Below are 22649 nucleotides of genomic sequence, written 5' to 3' on the forward strand. Positions count from 1 at the left end.
GTGTGTATCAATTTGTTGTTTAATTTTTTATCTATACATAAAAAACATAAATAATTGCATGCATAATAATATGTTAAAATCTAAATTTATCTTGTTTTAATCACTATCCTCATTGTCATAAAATATATCGGCTTTTTGGTAGCGTTCTTGAGTTTTCTTTAAAGCACTCAGCTTTTTTATGTTGAATGTCGGTTGCTTTGTAATAGTTGTATTGCAACCTAATCCCTTTGTGCCTTCATTTGAAGCAACGTTTATCTGTTAAGGAATTAATAATATATATTTCTCTTATCACACATATTAGGTGTACCGGTATGAAATGAGCGTTTTTTGGTGAAAATAAAACACTAATTAATAGGAAAGTAAAAAACATTTTATTCAAAGTATTGGCCATTGCTTTCTACACATTTTGACCACCTTTCTGGCAATTTGTGGATACCACACCAAAAAAAATTGTTCGTCTTTTAAAGCAAACCAACCAGACACCCAATTTTCGACCTCCTCTTAGGAATCAAAGTGCTGTTCAGCCAATGCGTGTCCCATCGATGAAAACAAATGGTAATCGGAAGGAGCCAAGTCTGGTGAATACAGCGGGTGGGGTAGCAGCTCCCAGCCAAGTGTTTTAATTGCATCCTGAACCCGTTTTTCTTTGTGTGCAGGTGCATTGTCATGGAGCAGAATTACCTTGCCGTGTCTTCTGGCCCATTCTGGTCGTTTTTCGATCAATGCATAGTTCAAATTTATCATTTGTTGTTCATAGCGACCAGCATTGACGGTTTCACCAGGTTTTACGAGCTCGTGGTACACCACACCTTTCTGGTCCCACCAAACACACAGCATTGTCTTCTTGCCGAATCGATCTGGTTTTGCAGTCGATATTAATGGTTGTCCCGGATTAACCCATGATTTTTTCCGTTTAGGATTCTTAAAATAAATCCATTTTTCATCGCCAGTAACAATACGATGCAAAACCGATTTTCTTTCGTATCTTTGAAGCAAAATTTCACAAGTGTTTTTTCGGTTTTCCATCTGTCTTTCATTCAATTCATGTGGCACTTATTTTCCACACTTTTAGATCTTTCCCATAGCTTTTAAACGGTCAGAAATTGTTTGTTGTGCAACATTTAACATTTCTGCCATTTGCTTTTGACCCAAAGTGTCATCTCCATCCAATATCGTTTACAATTCGGCGTCTTCAAACTTTTTTGGCGGTCTTCCACGTTCTTCATTTCTCACATCAAAATCATTATTTCTGAACCGTTGAAACCATCTTTTGCATGTTGCTTCTGATAGAGCATAATCACCATATGCCTCGACAAGCATTCGATGCGACTCTGCACCACTTTTCTTCAAATGAAAACAAAAAATTAATGCTTTCCGCAAATCATCACTTTCTGGTACAAAATTCAACATTTTTAACACGATGAAAAAATATGATGTTGTCTGTTCAATGATTTGATGTATACTAAATATATTTCAACATGTCATAGTAAACAAACAAAAAAAAATGGTTCGTTTACAACAAATGTTCCCTGTCGGAACATTTGTATCTTTACGCTCACTTTATACCGGTACACCTGGTATAAGCTTTCTTACCGGTTCTAATAGTCCAGTACTAGCATTTGTTTTACCTAGCGCTTCGCCTTTATTCCAGCCCATATTTGCTAACATTTTGAAACCTTTATTCTCACTAGATATTTCACTATGTAAATAAGACACTGTGATGAGTAATTCATTAATTAATATGAATATTTTTCTTACGTATTAACACATGCAGTTTGTGTCTTTTCATTATCTGTAGAACTACCAACTTGTGTCCGACGTGTAGCTGCACGATCGTTATAACTACTATCATTTTTTTGCACATCCACAAATTCTTAAGTATTTATTAAGTAAATAAATAGTTAATAATTACCTTTAAATACTAATATTTAATGTCGTAACACTTACTTTCATTTTCCAGACCATATTTTCTCTGCAATTTTCTGAGTTGTTCTTTATGCGTAAGCATAACTACTGCTTCTGTACTTGCTTCTTGTGCTGTTTCCATTAGTAGACCGGGTTCACACAAGCCGCAAGTTGTGTTTCCTTCATGCACATGACACAATAATTTAGTTAACCCAATTTGTATAATACTTCCATGTTTCACAATTTGAGGATCACTCTCCGATTTTGAGCTAGACATACGTACACCATTAAGTAATGTACCATTCTGCGATCCGAGATCAATACAATAATATAGTTGTTGCTTAGTATCATAGCTAAACTTTAAATGGCACTATTTGCGAAACAAAAAAAAACAACTTCAACATGAGCATAATACACATTGAACACATGACATACTTTTGAGACATTAACATCTGGTATAATAATATCATGATTGCCCTCGCGTCCTAGACCACCACCTTTATACGTTACCACATACAAACTGCCAATTTTTAAATCCTTCACATTAGTTTCCTTTACAATTAAACGTAATGATGGTGGATATTTTTTTGCAATATCTGAAATAAATTACAAAAAATTAATATTAACCAATAATTATAAAATAATTCATAAAAATTCGAATTTCTTTTACTAATGTTACAGACGCACCTTGAAAATGACTTCCTCTTTTAAACTGTTGTACCTCATCCTTCTCTAGTTGATTTGATTCGAACTTATCCTGTCGCTGTGGAGTGGAGTCATTACTATTAGTCGTTTTGCTACTGCTGCTACTACTAGTGGTTGATGAAGATAATTCTCCCTCTTCGCAATCACTTTTTTTACTATTTTTAATTTTTCGCTCATTGTCACTGTCGGTATTGCTATCATTTTTATCTTCATTGTGTCTTTTACGTTTCCTTTTCTCCTTCTTACTTTTCTTCTTTTTCTTTTTAAGTTTACGTCTACGTTTTTCCTCCGCTCTTTTAAGATTTTTCTTTTCTTTTTTGATCTGTCGAAATTTTGTTGCGTCCGTTATCACTCCAAACTCATCAAATTCAACATCCGTATCCTGTAACATTAGAAAAGAAATCCGGGTTTTCATCTAAAGTTCTCTTTAAAAATCTCACCTAATGCATTGCTACGCATTCGGCTTATACTTAGACTTGAAAAACGTTTTAAAATGTCATTATTTACGTAATTATCAAATATGTCATCATCATTATTAGTGTGGGAGTTCTGAAAGTAAAAATGAGTATAATAACCATTTTTAAATCTGGAAGTTTTAATAATCACAAAATCATCAAACAAAACAAATTAGAATTATGAATGAAGTAACATAAAGAAGTAAGTAATTATATATAAGATCACTAACAACTCTACTCTTTTTGAACGTGAACTCTGTAAGCCTCTACTTTTTTACCTGTATATTTAAAAATAAAATACCATCAACTTTGTAAGTGAGCAATGACGGGAAGATAAATGATAAGAAGAAAAGAGGAACAGAAAATAAAAAAACGATAACACGACTTTGTATTATAATAGGGACAATACTAATTAAAATTATAATTAACTAGAAGATAAAAGCGAACTCAGAGAGTTGGCGAACGATAGACTCATATGTGATTCAAGTTCTCAAAACGAAGAAATTAGATCTAGAAATATAATAAATAGAATGGACACCAAGAAAATGCGGTGAAAAGTGATGGTCTGGACGCAGATCAAAAATCAAGAGAGCATGGCTTGAAATGCCAACATAAAAGAGACCCTCCTCGAAGTAATGCGAAAGCGGTTCCGAGGGGGAATAAGCCTCGCTGAAGAGGGGGTGTTTTAGTCCGTATACTACATATTAATGTTAGGGAGTCGGGCACATCATTCCGACGACGGTCGGTTTGACGGTGCATAAAGCATTCCACCTCCTCACCACAAAAAAAAAAAAAAAAAGTAGGTCAGGTATACTTGGTGGATTGATAAATAAACGGTGTAAGTAATAAAAACCCATTTTTTTTTGAAAATTATATTTTATGCTTCAATATAGTCCCCTTCCACCTCGACACACCAAGTCCAAGGATCTTTCAACATTTCAATACCTTTTAAATAATACGATTTATCAAGTCCTCCAAAATATACCTCAGTTTTTCATTTCACTTCATCATTTGATGCAAATCTCTTTCTCTGGAGCCGTCTTTTCAAGTTTGTAAACAGGTAATAGTCACTGGAACTCAAATCTGGAGATTACGGTGGGTAAGAAAGCAATTCGTATCGTAATTTATTTAATATTGCCATGGTTTTTACTGACATATAAGCGAGTGTGTTATCCTGTAAAAACAACATTATTTTCCTCGACAAAAGTGGTCTTTTTTTCTTGATTTCCTAAATCAATCGATCCAATATAAGCAATTATAGTCTGATGTTATAATTTTTCTTTTTTCCAAATACTCTATGAAAATTATTAAACTTGAATATCAAAATACGGAAGCCAGAACTTTTCCAACCGATTTTTGAGTTCGTGGTCTTTTGAAATACTACCCCGGGGCTTTACCCATTCTCTGGCTTGTTGCTTTTCCTCAGGTGTGAGGTAATGGATCCAAGTTTCATCAATTGTCACTACTTAACCCTCACAGTCAGCTGGATTGTGCACAAACATTTCAAAAAAATGTTTTGAATGAAGAAGTCATCGGTTTTGGTGAATTGTAAGCAAACACGGCACTCATACCCATCTTGCCGAAACCTTTTTCATACCCAACTATTCATGTAAAATATTCGATACACGTTCATATGATATGTTTGCCATCTCTGCTATCTCGTGCAATTAAATTTTTGGATGAACCAACACAATATCGTGCATATTTTCAATGTTTTTTTCAGATGTGACCTCTTTTGGACGACCCAGAAGCTCTTCATCAAGAACACTCATACGACCACATTCAGCTTTCCAATATTTTATTGTTGTTAACGATGGTACAAGCTTGCAGCAAACAGAACCCATTTCCAATTTTAAATGGAGGAATTTTATTACTGAACGATATTTAATTTTTTCCATTTTAGGTATAAATAATCACCAAAGTGCATTATTTCAATTATTTGCAAAAGTTGCCCAAACTACTGATGAAGTTAAAATCTTTACAGCTGTCGTTTAAAACTTGCCAGATATACAAAATATAATTGATTTTGTTCTGGCGTTATGATCTGTTGTGAAATCAGGTAATTATCAATCCACCTAGTACAACAAAAATTAACTATAAACAGGGGAAGGAGTAAGAAGAAGGTAATGATGTATAAACTGACGAGAAGAAATTCTAGTTTTATTATAGGTATACAAAATTTAAAATACAAATCTTGTTAAGTTGTAGGAAATAACTGCTAATAAAATAAAGTATATTTTAAAATAAAAAGGTTTTTTCAAGAGAAAGTATATATAACAACGAATTGAAGGCGTAGGAATAAAAGTTGCAAAATAATTAACAGTTGCTTCAAAACAGCAATTTGACGATCAAAAAAAGTAATCAGCTTTTTATTTAAAGAGACTATTGAACAATATAATGTAACCGAGTATAAAGAAAAATAAAAGGTTTCTTATAAACAAATAGTGTCACTAATATTCAAAATGTTATGAGAAATTTAAAAATTATCCTAACTATCTCAGAATAAGATAGCAATACTACTATTTTTTAAAAAAAGCTTTTCCTTTCTAAAAGAGATATTTGGTTTACTCATGTTTGCAAAGATCATGAGTGAGGATTTCGGATTGAAACCAGAACCTATCTGTCACATATACCCCAACTGCTTTAAGACCAAAATGCTTTTTTTTGTGTGTGTAGAGATACATATATTACATAGTATAATAAAATGTCTATTTTTCGTTGCTTTTTAATCTTCAAATGTTTGATCATATATAAGACGATTATGATAAGAATCGTAATATTAAGATAAGAGCTATGTCACTACGTTATCAATGCAGCAACATTTATATAGGAAATTTATAATTTATTTATATTTAAATTGTAGTCATTAAAAATTAAAGGTCACTGTTTTAATGTATAGTCATTTTTGGAAATCCTCACGATGATCACTTGAGTAGGGTTAAGTGTTTGAATCTAGTTATAATCACAATAATAAATGTCTATCATTATTGAATTCGATTTAATATTATAAAAAAGTTATGATAATAAGATAAGGTTAGGTTGAGGGCGGGCATATTAATACAAACATCAACACTTTATTTCAGAGACATTTTCTGCCAATTGCGATATCAAAAAAGGAAACTGAACTAACCGTCGTCACCATTATGAATCTGTGTGCTATCATTACTAAACTATTTGGTGATTCATATGAAGTTAAAAAGATCTATTAAGTATACCTATCTCTATCAGAAAAGTAACGATATCCCATATATCAAATTTGTTTTATCTGTATCTCTATTTTTCTATTTTCTATTAATTATCAGATAGACCGATTATCGGAATACGCCATCAGGATACCACTTGAATACTTTAGTAAGCACCAAAATGTAGGTATTTTCTTATTTTCCTGTCTAATCTAATATATAGAGTTTTAAAATCAATTCACAGTTCATAAAACATAATACAAATTTTTTAAATTGAACTGGTATTATCTTTGGCATTTTAAAAGTGAACTAAAATTCTTTTTCCTAATTTAAGTTAAAATTTTCACGTATTCTGAGAAAAAAAGGCCGAGAGAAAAACTTTCTAATGCCAATGTTACTGCAGGTACAGACCTGGTATAAAAACAGGACATTTAATAATTTCACAATTCATTATATTTCCAGTTATAAAACCGATGAAGGAAATTCAAATTCAAATTCTATTCAAAACTATTCAACAAAGTCGGTATGGACATCTTAACTTTCAACTTTTTTTTTTTTAAATATCTTTCAAATATAACTCATACCTTTGAACTTGTGTTATTAGGTTGTACTGGCACCTGAGAATGAAATTCAAAAGAATTTTTTTCTTGGTTATAATTGTAATAACAGCCGGTATTTCCATCATAATAAAGACCATATTCCTATTTAAAATATTTGAAATAAATTAAAATATTTCATAATAGAGAATTTTTAAAATTTACCGCATTATAATAATAGCCAGTCTTGTGATCATAATATAAACCCGATGTGGGCTCATAAACAAATCCATTCAGGTGTTGAGCTTCATCAGCTGCCTTTCGTATTTCAGCCACAAAATCTAAGGTTGTATTTGGGGAAGCTAATAAAATAAATAAAATAAATAAAATATATTAATTGTTCTCTAATAAGGTACATTTAATTTGCATTTATCAATACACTAAGTTTGAATTGTAAATAACAAATAAATAAAAGCATTAGCACAGATAACAACGAATCTATAACATATGATAGTCTGCCTATATGACACTATAACATATGATAAACATTGATTAATTTTGTATGAATTATTTTATTGGGCCACTTCAAATTATTCAATTTATTAATGACCAGCAAGACTACAACACCACGGAATGGAAAAAGTATTTTACCTGATAGATATTATTGCAAGCAATAAACTCAAAACATGGTAACAGACAATATAACATTGTTAAGTGGGTAATATATGACAAAATCTATTACCAGAGATTAAAATATTGTGCCGGCAAATTAATATATTCAATTATATTTTCATTCTCTACATACTCAAAAGGCTTTTTTTTATTGCTAATATCGCAAAACAAACTATTTTCTATATCTTTAAAGATAGTGACTGCTTTTATAGCCGCTCTGAGTTACTTTGATAAGTTGTATTAATATTTAGCGTTTCAACTTTTATTTAGCGCTATATACATATACCCTAAAGTTAGTTCCAATAAAGAGCTTTCTACAAGTTTTACAAAGGTCTGTAACTGTAGAGTTCCAGCGTAAAGGTTTGGACGTACTCCAAAATTCAGAAGACTTGAAAGCCACGTTAGTAGCAGATATGAATGCTGCGATTAGAATGTTGACCACTAAATAAATATCCAAGCAGTTAAGCATTACAAGACGAGCCACAACTACAAGCTGAACTCAAGAATGATTAAATAATTTACCAGTCGGGGCGTTTTCTATTAATTGGCTTTGTTGACCTATTCATTTCAGAATTCATCGCCATATCAAGATTGAATGTTAAATAACTATAGTGTGTAGTGGGGTTTGAAAAGGAACAGTCTTCTGATACAGACCAGTTAGTTAACATATGTGAAGAGTGCTTGCTGATAATGGAGATGGCAAGAATTTCTATTCTGTTTACGGCTATGAAGATTGGTTCATTATCTATATTACCAATTACCAAGCCATCATCACTAATCTCGCTTATTGGTGTCGGTGCTGCCCCAGGTTTTATGATTTCCACTATATATGTAGTGACAATAGAGAGAGCGTTGGAGTCGTACCCTACTCCAACTATGGCTACACTGTCGTTGTCACTGGATCTAGTTAGTAAATAACCATTAATGTTATTTTTTACTAGAATACAGGTGCAGAGTTTAACTTGACCTTCAACCATTTAATATATAGTCCACAAACTCGGTCATTAACAACCCAAAGTTCTTGACCAGGATCTCCACCCCTCAGTCAAGGGACGAGTAATAGTTACCGATACAGTTCTAGACTATTATAAATTTTTTTTCATAACCCTTAACATTCTCAGCATATCTAATAACGGTATAGCACCATTTCATTAAAAAATTTGTTCATCAATTCAGAAGACGAAATTCAACTGCCGTCTTCAGAGGAAAAGGTGCTGATTCGCTGTTTCCGTCTTTGAAGTTAGTTGGATCAGCAACTAACATAACTTCGTTATCGGAAGATTGCTTACAACTAGCAACCTCTCATGATTATAGCCAAACAATTTGAGGGTCGTTTTTGTATACCCTAAGAGCGACCGTATTTCGTCCCTCTATTATGAGATTCAAGAGGGACGGGAATTGTACGTTAAGAAAAAGATCCTCACATATATCGGTATTGGGGTCACTGACTCTTACAACATTCAAGTCGTGGGTTTAAAGGTTGGTGTTATTTTACTTAAGAATAAAATAGCAGTAGGTAAAGGGGCGCCGAAGGTAGCAAGGCCTTCGAGTAAGATTTTGACAAGATTTTACTATAGTTTTTAAAATATAAGTTTTGTGTTAATATTATATTTAGTTTTTGGATATAGCTTGACGATTTCAAGAGTTCAATTAACTCAAATGATTTGTGAAGCAAAACAAAATAAGGAAAAACGTAACATTTAATATTTTATTTAAATTAATTTTTTTTTATAGATTCATATATGTTAATTACTTTTTTTATTGCAGTTTGACGTTATCAAAACAGAATTTGTCTTATTAAAATTTTTTTAATTGCATTTCTCCTTGTAAATTTCATGCTATTTCACAGCAGTTGAAATTGATAAGATTCCCTAATCATATTAATCTGAGTCTGTAGACATTTAATTTCTAACAAACGCGTATCATTGCATTTATTTACAATTACAAAAAGAAATTATATATAAAGCAATGTGCATGATATGTAATAAAAAAAAACATGAGGTGTTATAAAAACGAAGTATTTCATTTCAGTTTGCATGATTTTATTTCCTATGCAAAAACTCTGAAGTACGAGTATTAAATGATTGGGCTGTTATCTGTAGTGTTGATAGAAAAGAGTGACGTATGATTGTTTTGATACAATTTTTGACTTTTTCGGATATCTTTGACATGACATATAAGTTAGTAAACATTGGAATTTCTAGTTAAAACTAGTATAGCTCGCGTATGTTTCTAAAAATAAGGAAATTAAACTAATTAACAACAAAAGCATTTATCTAGAAAACAGCTGCTTTCTGAAGAGATTAAAAGGTTTATCTTTGAAACGCTTGGATCCAATAGTTTCGTATTTTTTATCGATTGGAAAATATAAACCATATTAATGTACAGTAGGTAAAATGGACAAAATTTTTGGACTATTAAAAATTGAAAATTAAAATTAAAAAACGTTTATGAAAACCAAATTAATTTGGTTCTACTATCCTGCTACTGTTAATAGAAAGTAGTATATATAGAATAGTAATAATAGTACTGCTATTACATATTATTATTATAATGGTAATTGCTTTATTTCCTCGCAGAAGATATATAAGTCACAATCTTAAAATTTTTGATCTAATATTATTGTTATTAAATTTGGGTACTTTGCACAGCCGCATAAAGATGTTTTGTGCCTCTTTTACAGATTCAGCGTATTTCCTCCATAAATTGTAGTATTGAACCTAGTTTACCCTTTTATATCTTGACCCGACCCAAGAGGCACACCTAGGTATTTCTATCGGCGACAACAAAATACATATGTATATAAGAATTGTATTTTCTTTGTTGCAACGTCGCACCTTTTCCAGTTATTGTGGTCGTTACTCGGGCTCATGAAAATCCCTTAATGCAACAAAAAATATCTTAAGCAGTTTTACACTAACTAAGTAGATGCTCAAATAAATGAGAAAAAATTTTTATTATTATATGACTCATACTGATTAATGTGCAGTTTTAATAAATTATAGGAATAAACTGTATTAAAAAATAAAATAAAAAATAAAGAAAATTAACACTGTCTTTTACCACGACAATGTCACACGACGACTACCATCCAAAATAGTTTCTGTATACAGCTAGCTTCCAACTATCAACAATCTAACCTAGTTATAAACTTATAGACAAAGCTTTATGGAAAGACATTTGGTTCTATTCCTGAAACTCGGAATCAGAAATAAAGCTTGTGGCGGCAATATAACTTCCCTGTACATAAACACACCTCTACAAGCCAAAGATGAATCGTTCTATAATGCAGATAGAAAAATATTCGAGAAGCGTTGGATATATACGCTCTTGAAAAAGTTTTTATTGTTAAATAATGTCGAATTCTACCAAAAGTATGAAATAAAATCCCGAATGATATCACAAAGTACTGATACTAGAACCCTCGTTCTATGTGAGTTTCAGTATGTTTTGAGTGGAACTGCCATGATAAAATAATAATAATAAAATTGCCTGAAAGTGTTTATTTCATTAATCATACTAAAAACTTATTGAGGAATAGTTAGGTAAGGTTAAAATAGCAGACTGGTACAAAAAGGTCCTATTAAATAAATTTGTTTGACTTTTTAATTTTATTTCGGATCGGAGAGTTTGTGTGAAATTTAGTGCCACAATTCAAACACTACAGAAGACTTTTAGTGACGATGCTATGCAACAACTACGAGTTTATGAATGATACAAACACTTTCAGAAACCATAACTGGCATCCCAACACGTCCATAACACGTATAAGAATAAAAAAATAAAAAAAGAAGAATGATTAGAGAACTTAATGAAGAATTAGTAACCTCTCTTAGCTCGACGACCACAAATTATAACAGTATATGTAGAGAATAACAACATGATATAGAGAGCGGTATTTAGGACTTTGAATTTAAACATTTTGGAAATTGTAAATGAACTTCTGGAGATATTTAGATTTATGGCACCTTATTTCTTCAAATGAGGATGACTGAGACTTACAAGGAGAAAGTTCAAAATTTCTATATCCAAAAAATAGAGACGACGAAAAGTTATGAAATCACTTTAGTGCAAGTAAAAGAAATGGTTGTGGATCTCAAGGAACAACGCCAAGCTTATGTATGTATTAATTTTTTTAATATAGTATGACCAACTATATGAAGGCAGTTTTACCAACTGGCGACAGTAAGTTTCTGATTAGGCTGGCTGGATGTCTCATCCATCCTAACTATAAAACTTATTAAAAACTTATTTTTTATATACGTAAACAATAAGCTACTCAGTCACAAGATACATAAATTCATATTGATCAAGCTATAATAAACAGCGTCGCGACTATATTTTTTATCTGCTAAGTATACTGAACCATCAGAACCGATTTATGAAGTAATTGAGTTGATATGTAATATGCGTAAAAAATATGTAATACATTAGATAAATACAATTGATATTTTGGCACAAATGTTCACATGATAAACGTTTAAATAAAGGCTTTATATACGTTTTTATTTAATACCGTTATTAAGTTTAATAATTTATATTCACGGACCATAACAGTTATCATTTAAAAAATATAAATCAACTTAGAACTCTTATCATTCGCATTTTAAAATAAAACTCAAAAATTAATAATTAAATTTGTTTTATATTATATTTTTCAAAAATAATTATTATTACGTGTCTTTTACTTTTCCACACACAATTATAACTCATATATATACTCGCTTTTTATTTTATTATTGTTATTTTATTATCATTATTTTATTATTATTATTTTATTATTATTTTATTATTATTATTTTATTATAATTATTATTTGATTATTATTATTTCATTATTATTATTTTATTATCATTATTATTCTATAATATTTTTCCTTAAAAATATAAAACTCAAGAATAACTATTATTTTTTGCATTCTGGCATTTTTGGCATTCGGCATTATTTTATTATTATTGTTATTTTATGATTATTATTATTTTATAATAATAATATATTGTTATTTTATTATTATTATTATTTTATTATTATTATTTTATTATTATTATATTATTATTAATATTTTATTATTATTATTTTATTATTATTATTTTATAATATTCTATTTTATATATTATTATGTTATGATAATTACCATTTTTTCGTTAAAAATATAAAACTCAAAAATAACTATTATTTTTTGCATTCTGACATTTTTGGCATTGAGCATTATTTTATTATTATTGTTATTTTATGATTATTATTATTTTATAATTGTTATTTTATTATTTTTATTATTTTATTATTATTATATTATTATTATTATTTTATTATTATTATTTTATTACATTTTTATTTTATTATTATTATCTTATAATATTCTATTTTATATATTATTATGTTATGATAATTAGTATTTATCCTTAAAAATATAAAACTCAAGAATAACTATTATTTTTTGCATTCTGGCAGTTTTGGCATTGGGCATTCTAAATATTTTATTTATTATTTTATTTATTATTTTTTTTTATTTTTTTTTTATTATTTTTTTTTTATTTTTTTTTATTTTTTTTTTTTATTTTTTTTTATTTTTTTTAAATTTTTTTTTATATTAAAGATGAAAGTAGTTAGAATGATACCTATATACTTAAATAAGAATTCAGACAACGTTATGTTGCTGCTTTTTTTCCTATAAATGTTCAAAATAATTATTATTTTCGGTCCCTGTTTATATGACACAAAATAAAAACAAAAGAAACTTCTATAAGTAAATCACCTACTAATCACTATATAGGACATAGAAATCCCCTATATATATGTATAATAAATTTTATTATTATTAATGCAAGGAGATAAGATACTATTTTTTAGTTTAAGTCGTAATGTACAAAAGTTTAATCATTAAAATCTTTGACTCAAACACTACTTATTAGACTTCGGACTGAAATTTTAGATTAGCGCCCACTATTTCGACCAACTTAAACGTTCAGAAATATCTCAATACAATCAAAATTAAAAAAAATATTTAAAATTATATATAATTAAATTTTATACAAAATTTTCCCATTGTGCAAAAAGTTAGGAAGCTCAAAATGAAAATTAAATTTAAAACTAAATTGCGCATAAGTGCTAACTTAAATACCATAAAAAAATAATAAAATTAAATAAAAACAAAAAAAAGTAACTTTCTTATCATAAATAATCATTTACATTGACTCTGAATCTGTTTTCTAACGCTCGCAGTTCTAAGCAAATTGCAATGACACCTAGCAAAGCGTTAAGAACAGCAAATACATTAATTAGTTGCACTTTGTTAGTGAACACGGAAAGTTGGAACGTTTGGTTAGCAATAATCGATCAATCATGCAAGATCCACGATTGAAGGAATTTATGAAAGAGTTTACACTCAGCGATTCACAGCTGAAGGAAGTGTACAATCGTTTTGGTAATGAAATCCGCAAAGGATTAAACAAAGACACCCACGCAAAAGCCGATACAAAATGTTTCATTACTTACGTACAAGATCTGCCCAACGGTGATGAGAGAGGTAAATTTTTGGCACTCGATTTGGGTGGCACAAATTTTCGGGTTCTACTCGTAACGCTCAAAGGTCATCACGATGCTACCATTGTGTCTAACACGTATCCTATACCACAAGAAATATTAGTTGGCACCGGTGAACAACTATTTGATCATATAGCAAAGTGTTTGGATGATTTTGTTAAAGCTCAGCAAGTGGGCGAATCTTATCTACCCTTGGGTTTTACATTCTCATTTCCTTGTGTGCAATTGGGACTCAAGAAGTCTATGTTGGTACGGTGGACAAAAGGTTTTCAGTGTTCCAATACAGAAAATGAAGATGTTGGTCGTTTACTTAAGGAAGCAATAGCGCGACGAGGTAATACGGAAATTGAGGTATTAGCATTACTTAATGATACAACGGGTACACTTATGTCCTGCGCACATCGCAATGCCAACTGTCGTATTGGTTTAATTGTCGGTACCGGTTGTAATGCTTGTTATGTGGAAAATGTGGATTGTGTTGATTTATTGGAACCCGAACTAAAGCGTACCAAAAAAAAAGTTATCATCAACGTTGAATGGGGTGCATTTGGCGATAGTGGATTATTAGAATTTGTACGTACTGATTATGATCGAATAGTCGATAAAATGAGTCCAAATATTGGTCAACAACTTTATGAGAAAATGATATCAGGTAATTTATTTAAATAATTAAAATTTTCACTTTATTTAAAATAATAAATTTTTTAATAATAATTTTATTTTTCGAAGGGCTAATTGGTCAATAGTTAAAAAAATAAATAAAATCCTTTAAAAAAATAAAAATTTTTTTTAAAAAGTTCGTTAAAAAAACAAAATTATTTTTTAAAATTTTATTTAAATATAACTATATTTTTAATTATTTTCATTTATTTACAATTTTGTTGTAAATTTCCGTAAAAATTTGACTGAATTAGTGAAGTGGGACGGTGTTTGCTTGAATGGCAATAAATGAATGAATAGATTGCCTTTAAAGATAAAAATTTCTTTTATAAGAATTTAATCATAATTGTTTAAATGACTTTAAGTTCCTACTCCCTCCTATCTTCACTTAAAATGAGTTATCAAATTTCAATTAACGAAAATTAAGAGACGTCAGAGAAAACACAGAATATTGTTCATATCAAGTTATTTATTAGATTAGCTCGCTTTATCTTTCATTCAGCACGGATCTACATATAAAGAGCGTCCATTAGACTACAGAATACTAAATAAAATATTAGAATCTATAAGAGTATAACGGTATTATATTTTATAAAATATAATATACTCATTCTTTCTCTATCTCTCTCTCTCTCTCTCTTTCTCTCTGACAAACGATCATGTAACGTAATATTTAAACATAAGAGTAGAAGAGAGTCAAACTATCACTGTTATCACTGTTTTACTATCTATTGTATTGTATAGTAAATTTTTGCCCTTGAGGGGTTACAAGGGTATAATTTCTATTAGTTCAAGTTTAGATTATATTTTTGTATTACACGTAAAATGATTTGAATAAATTATACAACATATGCTTTTTAATCTGAAATATAATATATTCAATATAAGTAACAAATTTTAAAGTACAAATAATTTTAAAAAATAAATTTTCACGAAAATACTAATAATGTTAAAATAATATAGAGACGATATCATTAAGCTTTAAGTAATATACATATCAATTTTAAATTTTGTTTAATATGGAAAGTATATATTCACTCCTAAGGAAAGATTTTGTTATAAAAAGAATATATTCAATCTAAGGAAAGATTTAAAATAAATACATTTATCCAACTGGCACAGCAATATATCAAAAAAGTTAATGCGATATATAAATATATATATAAATTGTTTACTTTACGAGATGAATAAGTACTCTGAACTACTCTGCATAGTCTGTACTCCGAAATGATTGGGAGTATAAAGCCTACTCTATTTAAAAGGACTATTTGAAAATTGAAGAAATTAGCTTTTAAAAAATAGTTCCATATAAATATCTTTTTATTATTATGTTTTATATTTTTTAATATATAATATATTACTTTATAAGTAACATAGCTTTTGTATTATGAAAATTTCATGCTGAATAGTTCCCAGGATCCCATAAATAATTCTCCACCTATATCAACGCTACTGAGATAGATGATAAATATATTTTAAAGTCGATTGGATTCCTTGATTTCGAGGATAAGTTTCAAATCAGAGTTTATGCTACGGCACAATGACTCTCTTCTTAACCAAAGTGTTTGCATAAATTATCGTGAATAACGACAACATAACCTAACAATTACATCATTCATTTTATTTATATATTTATTTTTTGCTCTGTCTCAAAAACCAAATTCTTTGTCCAAATACAAAAACAACAAAACTATATTATTCATTGATATTTAATAGTAATAATTCGAGACCTATGGGTTCCCGACATTAAAAAATTAAGTATAAAATTAAATGGACTAGACTATGTCTATGTCACTATTTGTACTGTTTATCACAAATTAAGATTTATTACTCAGATTTCGCTTGATAAAGTCTATACATTTTCAGTAAGCAAGAGAATCAAAAATGATTGTTTCGGACATGACATTATACAATATTAGAAATTATATACCTGTTTAAAAAATCGGTATGAGATAATCGCAAACTGTTTTTCATTGATAGTTGGTTATTATTATAGATTGCTATATAGCATGTAGTATTCCCAGCTTATGGGAATTCAATTACATATATTTATCTAAAGAATCTTGTCCCTAGATAATACTACAGGGATATTTATGTTCAGGATCTTATCCGTAAATAATACCACCAAGATTTTATTACTGCTGTAAGGATATTATTTTTTCGGACTCTATTTGCTGATCATTGAGAAAGCAACACAGGCTGAATATGCTTTTATTAATATGCATAAAGATTATCCTTAAAGGATAGTATGGTATCCAATATCATTATTCATTATCCAGATATTATGCCTACTGTTGTTGGCATTATTTCAACAACTTAGGATTAAAAACAAAGTACACAATCTTCATGACCGTACCTAATCCACTTTCTATATTATATAAAACCAACAGTTATCACAGTCTGTTTTTTTTCCTCTACTAAGTTATGTACCAGTATTAGGAACATAATCAACGCTCGTCATATATCGATCATACTTCTCAGCAGATATTTAAAACATAACCTAGTACCATCAAGTTGGTCTTTATTATTCCATACTAAAACTTCTGACTATACATATTAACACAAACCAAATTGAAGTTCCCAAAATAATTCCCATTGTTTGGGGAGATTGACCTATAAGAACACATATATTTAAGCTAATTTTACATACTATTAAACCTTTTCATCAAATTGAAATGTTCTGTTAACGTTTTTCCACTTAATCCACCAAGATTTTATTAATATAATCTGTATATTTCAGATCGAAAGTGCATAAATTCATCAACAAACGAATGCTTACAAATTATAAATCAAATCATTCTTCAGGCACTTTACATAAAGAACGTGGACTTCTCTTAGTAGGGCATCAAAGAGATTTAAAAAAAACAGATCCTAAAACTAAACAAAGTGAGCAGATAATAAAAACATAGAAAATGTAGCGTTTTGATACTGCCTTCCTTATCAATCCCATAAAAATATTTTTCAATGGAATTATTGGATTACGTGCAATTTATAAAAATAATTCCAAGAATCCATATCTTTAAAGATCTTATCCACTGATATCGAATAAAGCTTTATGGCATTGTTTATATTTTTGAGGTGTGTCAAACAACATTAATGAGCTAATGTTTTTATTCAATATTTTGTATATGTGATGGTAATTTAGTTGTGATAACATATGCATATGATATGATATGAGCTGATAAAGTCAGAAAGCGACATTAAACCTTAGGCATATGTTTCAAATTTTCATGCCAAAATCATGTAACTCTTAGAAAAATATTCCCATTGCAAAAATGCTAAGATTTTATTATACTTTTAATAAATCAATTATTATTATTTTTACTTTTTTTAAAGGAATGTATCTGGGAGAACTTGTACGCCTTGCACTGCATAAGGCCACTAAAGAGAATCTTATGTTTCTACGCTCAGCAAATAAAAACAAAATTTTGGAAGTATTGAACAAGGAAGTGGGTTGTTTTAAAACAGAAATGTTATCTAGAATCGAGGCAGACACCTTTCCTGATTTTACAAATACGAAAAATATACTAAAAGAACTTTTTGGATCGGAAAAAGTGAATATAGAAGACTGCCAGAAATTAAGATTCATGTGTGAGTGCGTAGCGCAACGAGCTGCTAATTTAGTTGCTGTAGGCTTAGCCGGACTGGTGAATAGAATCAACGAACCGAACGTTGTCATAGGTGTGGATGGTTCTGTGTATAAACATCATCCGAAATTTGATGCTTACATGCGTGTAACTATGCGTAAATTTGTAACCCCCGGCATTAAATTTGATATAATGCTTTCGGAGGATGGATCTGGACGAGGAGCTGCTTTAGTTGCTGCCGTCGCCAGTCGTCAGAAATAATTCCTATTTTAGAATACTGAAATCTTAGTACATAAGTTGATTTTTCTCTAATAAATATTTTAAAATTATAATTTTTTGTTTTAAGTATCAATGTTTTAAATAATTGGGATTCTATATAATACAACAGAGACAACTGTACTTGAATACGAACTGAAAGCAGATAACACAAAAAATAGTTAGTCACATGAAACTATAAAACAGATTTTCAAGCCACGAATAACTGATCTACTATAACACAGCTATGCTTATACAAATAGTATTGTCCATTTTACTAAAAACCTGAAACCGGTTTCATAATGTGTTTTGTTGTTGCATCACTGTCCTTTTCTAGTGAAATTTTTTATAGCAAATGATTGACAATCATAGATGGTCTATAGACAATATATAGACGGTATATTAACGGAAATCGTTAACATTTACCTACTCATACTTCTCTTTCTTTCTATTGATTCTTTGTGTAATTTAATAAATGCTATCATATATATCGGTTTTTTTAAACCCATTTTAGCATAGTGGATATTTAAATACCCGTTAAAGTGTAGACACGTCAACTATGCTAGTGCGATCTAAGTAAAAGATATCATAAAAAAAATTTTTTTTTTATAGTAAAGGGCAAGGATGAACCTATAACATAAAAATAGAACAGCATAATTTTTACCTGGTTAACGTTAGTTTTTCAGAGGTTGAAATCATGGTTTTTTTATGTCGGAAAATGCTTGGCAAAACTGTTGCGAAATATTGGGTAATGAGAAAAACACAGAACCCCTCACCATTATTAGGCAATTTAATGTGTTCTATATGCAATAGAGATGCAAATTATGTAAAATTAATAGAAGAATTAACACACCAACGCGTTAGGTATTTAAATACCTATGCTATATCTCAGGAATATTTCCAGATGTCAAAAAAATGTTTGATTTAACTTCTATGATCTCTAATAGAAATACATTAAAATTTCATCAAAATCGTAAGAGCGGACTTAAGGCAGACTTTAATCGGTTAATGAATAACCAAAGATAGATATGTAAAGTCTGTAATTTTAATTCATAGCTAATACTTGAAAAATGAATATATGATTATTAAGAAAATAAATATTAAAAATACTTTAATAGCTTAGGTTGAGTTAGGTTATTGTGGCAGTTTAGTTCATTAATTCATTTAGAACTCCACAGATCCGTTGTTATAATACTTCTTGACGCGAGACCTTGAGTGATATTACTTTAAAAATCATTTCGCAAATCTTTTAACCACAAAATCTGATTAAGCTTATATTGTGTACTTCCTTGAGAAAATTAAAAGCATAATTGTCTTAGGACCTAATGCTGTTCTTAACTACATGTATTCTAGTACAGAAGAAGTGTTAAAGTATTTCTTTTTTCTTCTACAAGTATAAACACTCCTCGACTGATACCATGCCTACTTAGAAGAGAATTGTCAGGTCTATGTACACAGCCACTCTTTGCCAACGACGATCAAGTGCCGTTCGACACCTCCCAAGAAGCCACAAATAGTTCCAAGTGGGTTACAACAACAATATAAACGTGAGGTCAAGAATTTACAGTGGCAATATCATCTTAAAGACCAAGGTTGGCAAAAACAAAATTCTTAACAAGCCCCGCTAAACAGCTTTTAGGCAGAACGATGACTCCCTTGTTGCAAGTACTGTCCGAACTCAATTGAGATCAGTACATAGCAACGTGCTTAACTTTTACTTGTTAATATAAAAATTGCGTTAGATATTCCAATATCGATGCTGTCGTTATGTAGGGATAGATTTGCATTCCATCTTTCTAATTTGTTGGCCCTGCAGCATCCTTTAAAATCATTCTGCTGCAGTGTCGTATTTTACAATACTCTGAGAGCCGCTAATATCATTTAGAGCTGTCACGCATTTTATCTTGACAAGTACCTAATGATTATCTTATAATATAATATATCTTAATGATAGCTCTTGCAAATTTTATCCCTGTTCCATCATTTTTATTTTAGTATATATATTTTAGGATGTATAGCCAGTTTTATGTTCTGGATAAGACGTGGATAAGACATGACATATACAGAAAATTTGTGGCAGAAAATTATAACCCCAACACAGTCGCAAATAAACTGACTTTTTTCTAAATATATAACACTGCCTTATATACACTGCTAGAAATCAGTGTAAAAAATTACAACAGTAATTTGAACTCATGTTTAATTATGTTAGTAATATGTAAGATTCATGCAAAAAAACAATATTTTGTCTCAGAACAGTGATTGTAGCTTTCTACAACATTGCTGGAACAAAATTTGCAACACTTGCAACATAATTAACTCAATATAGAATAGTGACAGTTAAAATTTAGTTCCGGATCCAAAATCGACCGAGTTTACATACTAAAGCCACTCAGCGACCATTACCTCCTTTTGAAGTTCAGCCGACACAGAAATACAGGTTACAACTACAATAATCGAAGGAAGTCCCTAAAGTATTCCTACAGTTATGCGATTTGCTATTTGTTATCATATTCTTACTATATTATTCGGTCATACATTTAAAGGTTTTACTTACAAACATCTTTTTGTTCTTTTTGCGCGTCTTCAGTTTGAGTTAGGGAGTCTTTATTTTCCTCATTTGTGTTTTCTCCAGCGTTTTGGCTTTTATCATCATTCAAAAGTTGAACTGTTTTTTCCTTAAGAGAACATAAAATATAGTACACATATTATATTAAATAAATAATTATTATTATTTACCAGAAGTTTTGCTCTGTTTTTGAAATTTTGTAATTTTTTCTTGCACTTCAAGTAGAGCGGTTGAAGCTTTTGGACATATTGAAATAACTGTTCTTGATCGAATTCTTTTAAAGAATCTAATGCCACAACTGAAAAATTACTTTCCCTAACAGTTTTATTTTCACAATTCACACTATCTCCTGAATCTGATGTATTACTCATCATGAATTATACATATTACATTAAAATAATAAATTTAATAATATAATTGAAAAACAAATAATGCACTTTCCTATCGTACAAAAAATCTGCTGTCAGCTTGCTTATTGGCCGCATTGCCAACTTTGATTAGTTGTCATTTTCACTGCAGTTCTAGATGTGGCAAATATTTTGTATCTCTCAATCATACGGTATGTATTTGTTCTCTTTGTATTTTCTAGTTGATGGCTGGCATTAATATCTATTGATAAATTGCAATACAATAAATATATGTATTTCAATTAACCAAAATGCAGATTCTAGCTGGCTACGTTGAATATTTTGTCAAATTTTAATATTTTGAGTACACTCTGGAAATACAATTGAATGTGTTTTAAAAATGTAATATATCGTTTAGAGAATGAAAAATGAAATAATTCTTCTTTATTTTTCAAGATTTGTAATGAATTATATAAAGGATTTATAAATTCAATAATTTCTGTATAAAGAGTTATAAATTTTTCTATTTTCGCTTATTTTCTATTACTTACATTTAACTTACCAACATTTCAAAAATAACCTTATTAAATTATTATACATAATATGAATATATGAATATTACTTTATATATAACTAACAAAGTATACTAAATTTACTTTATGAATGCGATATAGTTTGAATCACCTTTGTAAACTTTTCTCTCTATGTTCTTCTAGCTTAAATGTAACATATTTTACATTTTTTAAATGTTCAAAAATTAAAGTATACCTTTTATCGAAATCCGAAATGTTCAACAGTTTCCATTTTTCAAAATAAAAATTAGCAACATAGCATTAAAGTTTTGGTATTCTTGTAGTGACTGCAACCGAAACAAACAAAACCATGACGTCCACAAATTGAAAGAATTGGATGACTGTAACTGCAATCATAACATGGCCTTTAGTCTGACGAAAACTACTTTTAATATGAATAAACCAATTGGTATGACACTACCTAATTAGCAATCTTAAATTGTCTCATTATTTATATCTTATCTTATTATTAAGTTACAACAGTAACTACATTGTTTTCATCATGATTCAAATAAGAATAAAATATTTATTACATCAAATGCTTTTTATTATAAATGAAGTTTCGATTTCACATTTAAATATATCAGTTTTTATTTCTTATGTTAGATTTATTAAATATCAACGCAATATATAATTTTTACTGTATTGTATTTCACTGTTC

General features: G+C 29.5%; 3 protein-coding genes across 5 annotated transcripts in view; 2 read left to right on the plus strand and 1 right to left on the minus strand.

The window, feature by feature from the left end:
* The window catches only part of LOC119677818 (angiogenic factor with G patch and FHA domains 1-like), a 163557-nt gene that overhangs the window by 129514 nt on the left and 11394 nt on the right, over positions 1 to 22649 (plus strand). The window lies entirely within an intron of this gene.
* On the minus strand, positions 15 to 21689 carry LOC119677817 (angiogenic factor with G patch and FHA domains 1). Of its 2 annotated transcripts, XM_038089347.1 has the most exons (11): positions 21240 to 21689; positions 21058 to 21178; positions 7009 to 7145; positions 6832 to 6948; positions 3118 to 3159; positions 2593 to 2992; positions 2341 to 2501; positions 1948 to 2275; positions 1759 to 1873; positions 1594 to 1699; positions 15 to 255 (listed from the first exon to the last, which is right to left on the minus strand). In XM_038089347.1, the coding sequence occupies exons 1-11, from the start codon at positions 21441 to 21443 to the stop codon at positions 97 to 99; spliced, it is 1890 nt and encodes a 629-aa protein (XP_037945275.1). In that variant the 5' UTR covers positions 21444 to 21689; the 3' UTR covers positions 15 to 96. The 2 variants fall into 2 exon arrangements, with proteins under 2 accessions (XP_037945275.1, XP_037945276.1); XM_038089348.1 differs by lacking the exon at positions 2593 to 2992 and having other exon boundaries at positions 3051 to 3159; positions 21240 to 21688.
* Positions 13693 to 18577, plus strand: LOC119677820 (hexokinase type 2). The gene is made up of 2 exons (XM_038089353.1): positions 13693 to 14650; positions 17995 to 18577. The coding sequence occupies exons 1-2, from the start codon at positions 13798 to 13800 to the stop codon at positions 18504 to 18506; spliced, it is 1365 nt and encodes a 454-aa protein (XP_037945281.1). The 5' UTR covers positions 13693 to 13797; the 3' UTR covers positions 18507 to 18577.

Source organism: Teleopsis dalmanni, chromosome 2 (genome assembly GCF_002237135.1).
Source record: "Teleopsis dalmanni isolate 2A chromosome 2, ASM223713v2, whole genome shotgun sequence".
Taxonomy (NCBI): domain Eukaryota; kingdom Metazoa; phylum Arthropoda; class Insecta; order Diptera; family Diopsidae; genus Teleopsis; species Teleopsis dalmanni.

Bases quoted from the DNA above. Each gene is read 5' to 3' on its own strand.
- LOC119677817 (XM_038089347.1), bottom strand. From the start codon at position 21,443: ATGATGAGTAATACATCAGATTCAGGAGATAGTGTGAATTGTGAAAAT. The intron at 21,179-21,239 runs GTAAATAATAAT...TGTTCTCTTAAG, and splicing joins AAAACAGAGCAAAACTTCTG to GAAAAAACAGTTCAACTTTT. The intron at 2,502-2,592 runs GTGCGTCTGTAA...AATTTATTTCAG, and splicing joins AAGAGGAAGTCATTTTCAAG to ATATTGCAAAAAAATATCCA.
- LOC119677820 (XM_038089353.1), top strand. From the start codon at position 13,798: ATGCAAGATCCACGATTGAAGGAATTTATGAAAGAGTTTACACTCAGC. The intron at 14,651-17,994 runs GTAATTTATTTA...CTTTTTTTAAAG, and splicing joins TTATGAGAAAATGATATCAG to GAATGTATCTGGGAGAACTT.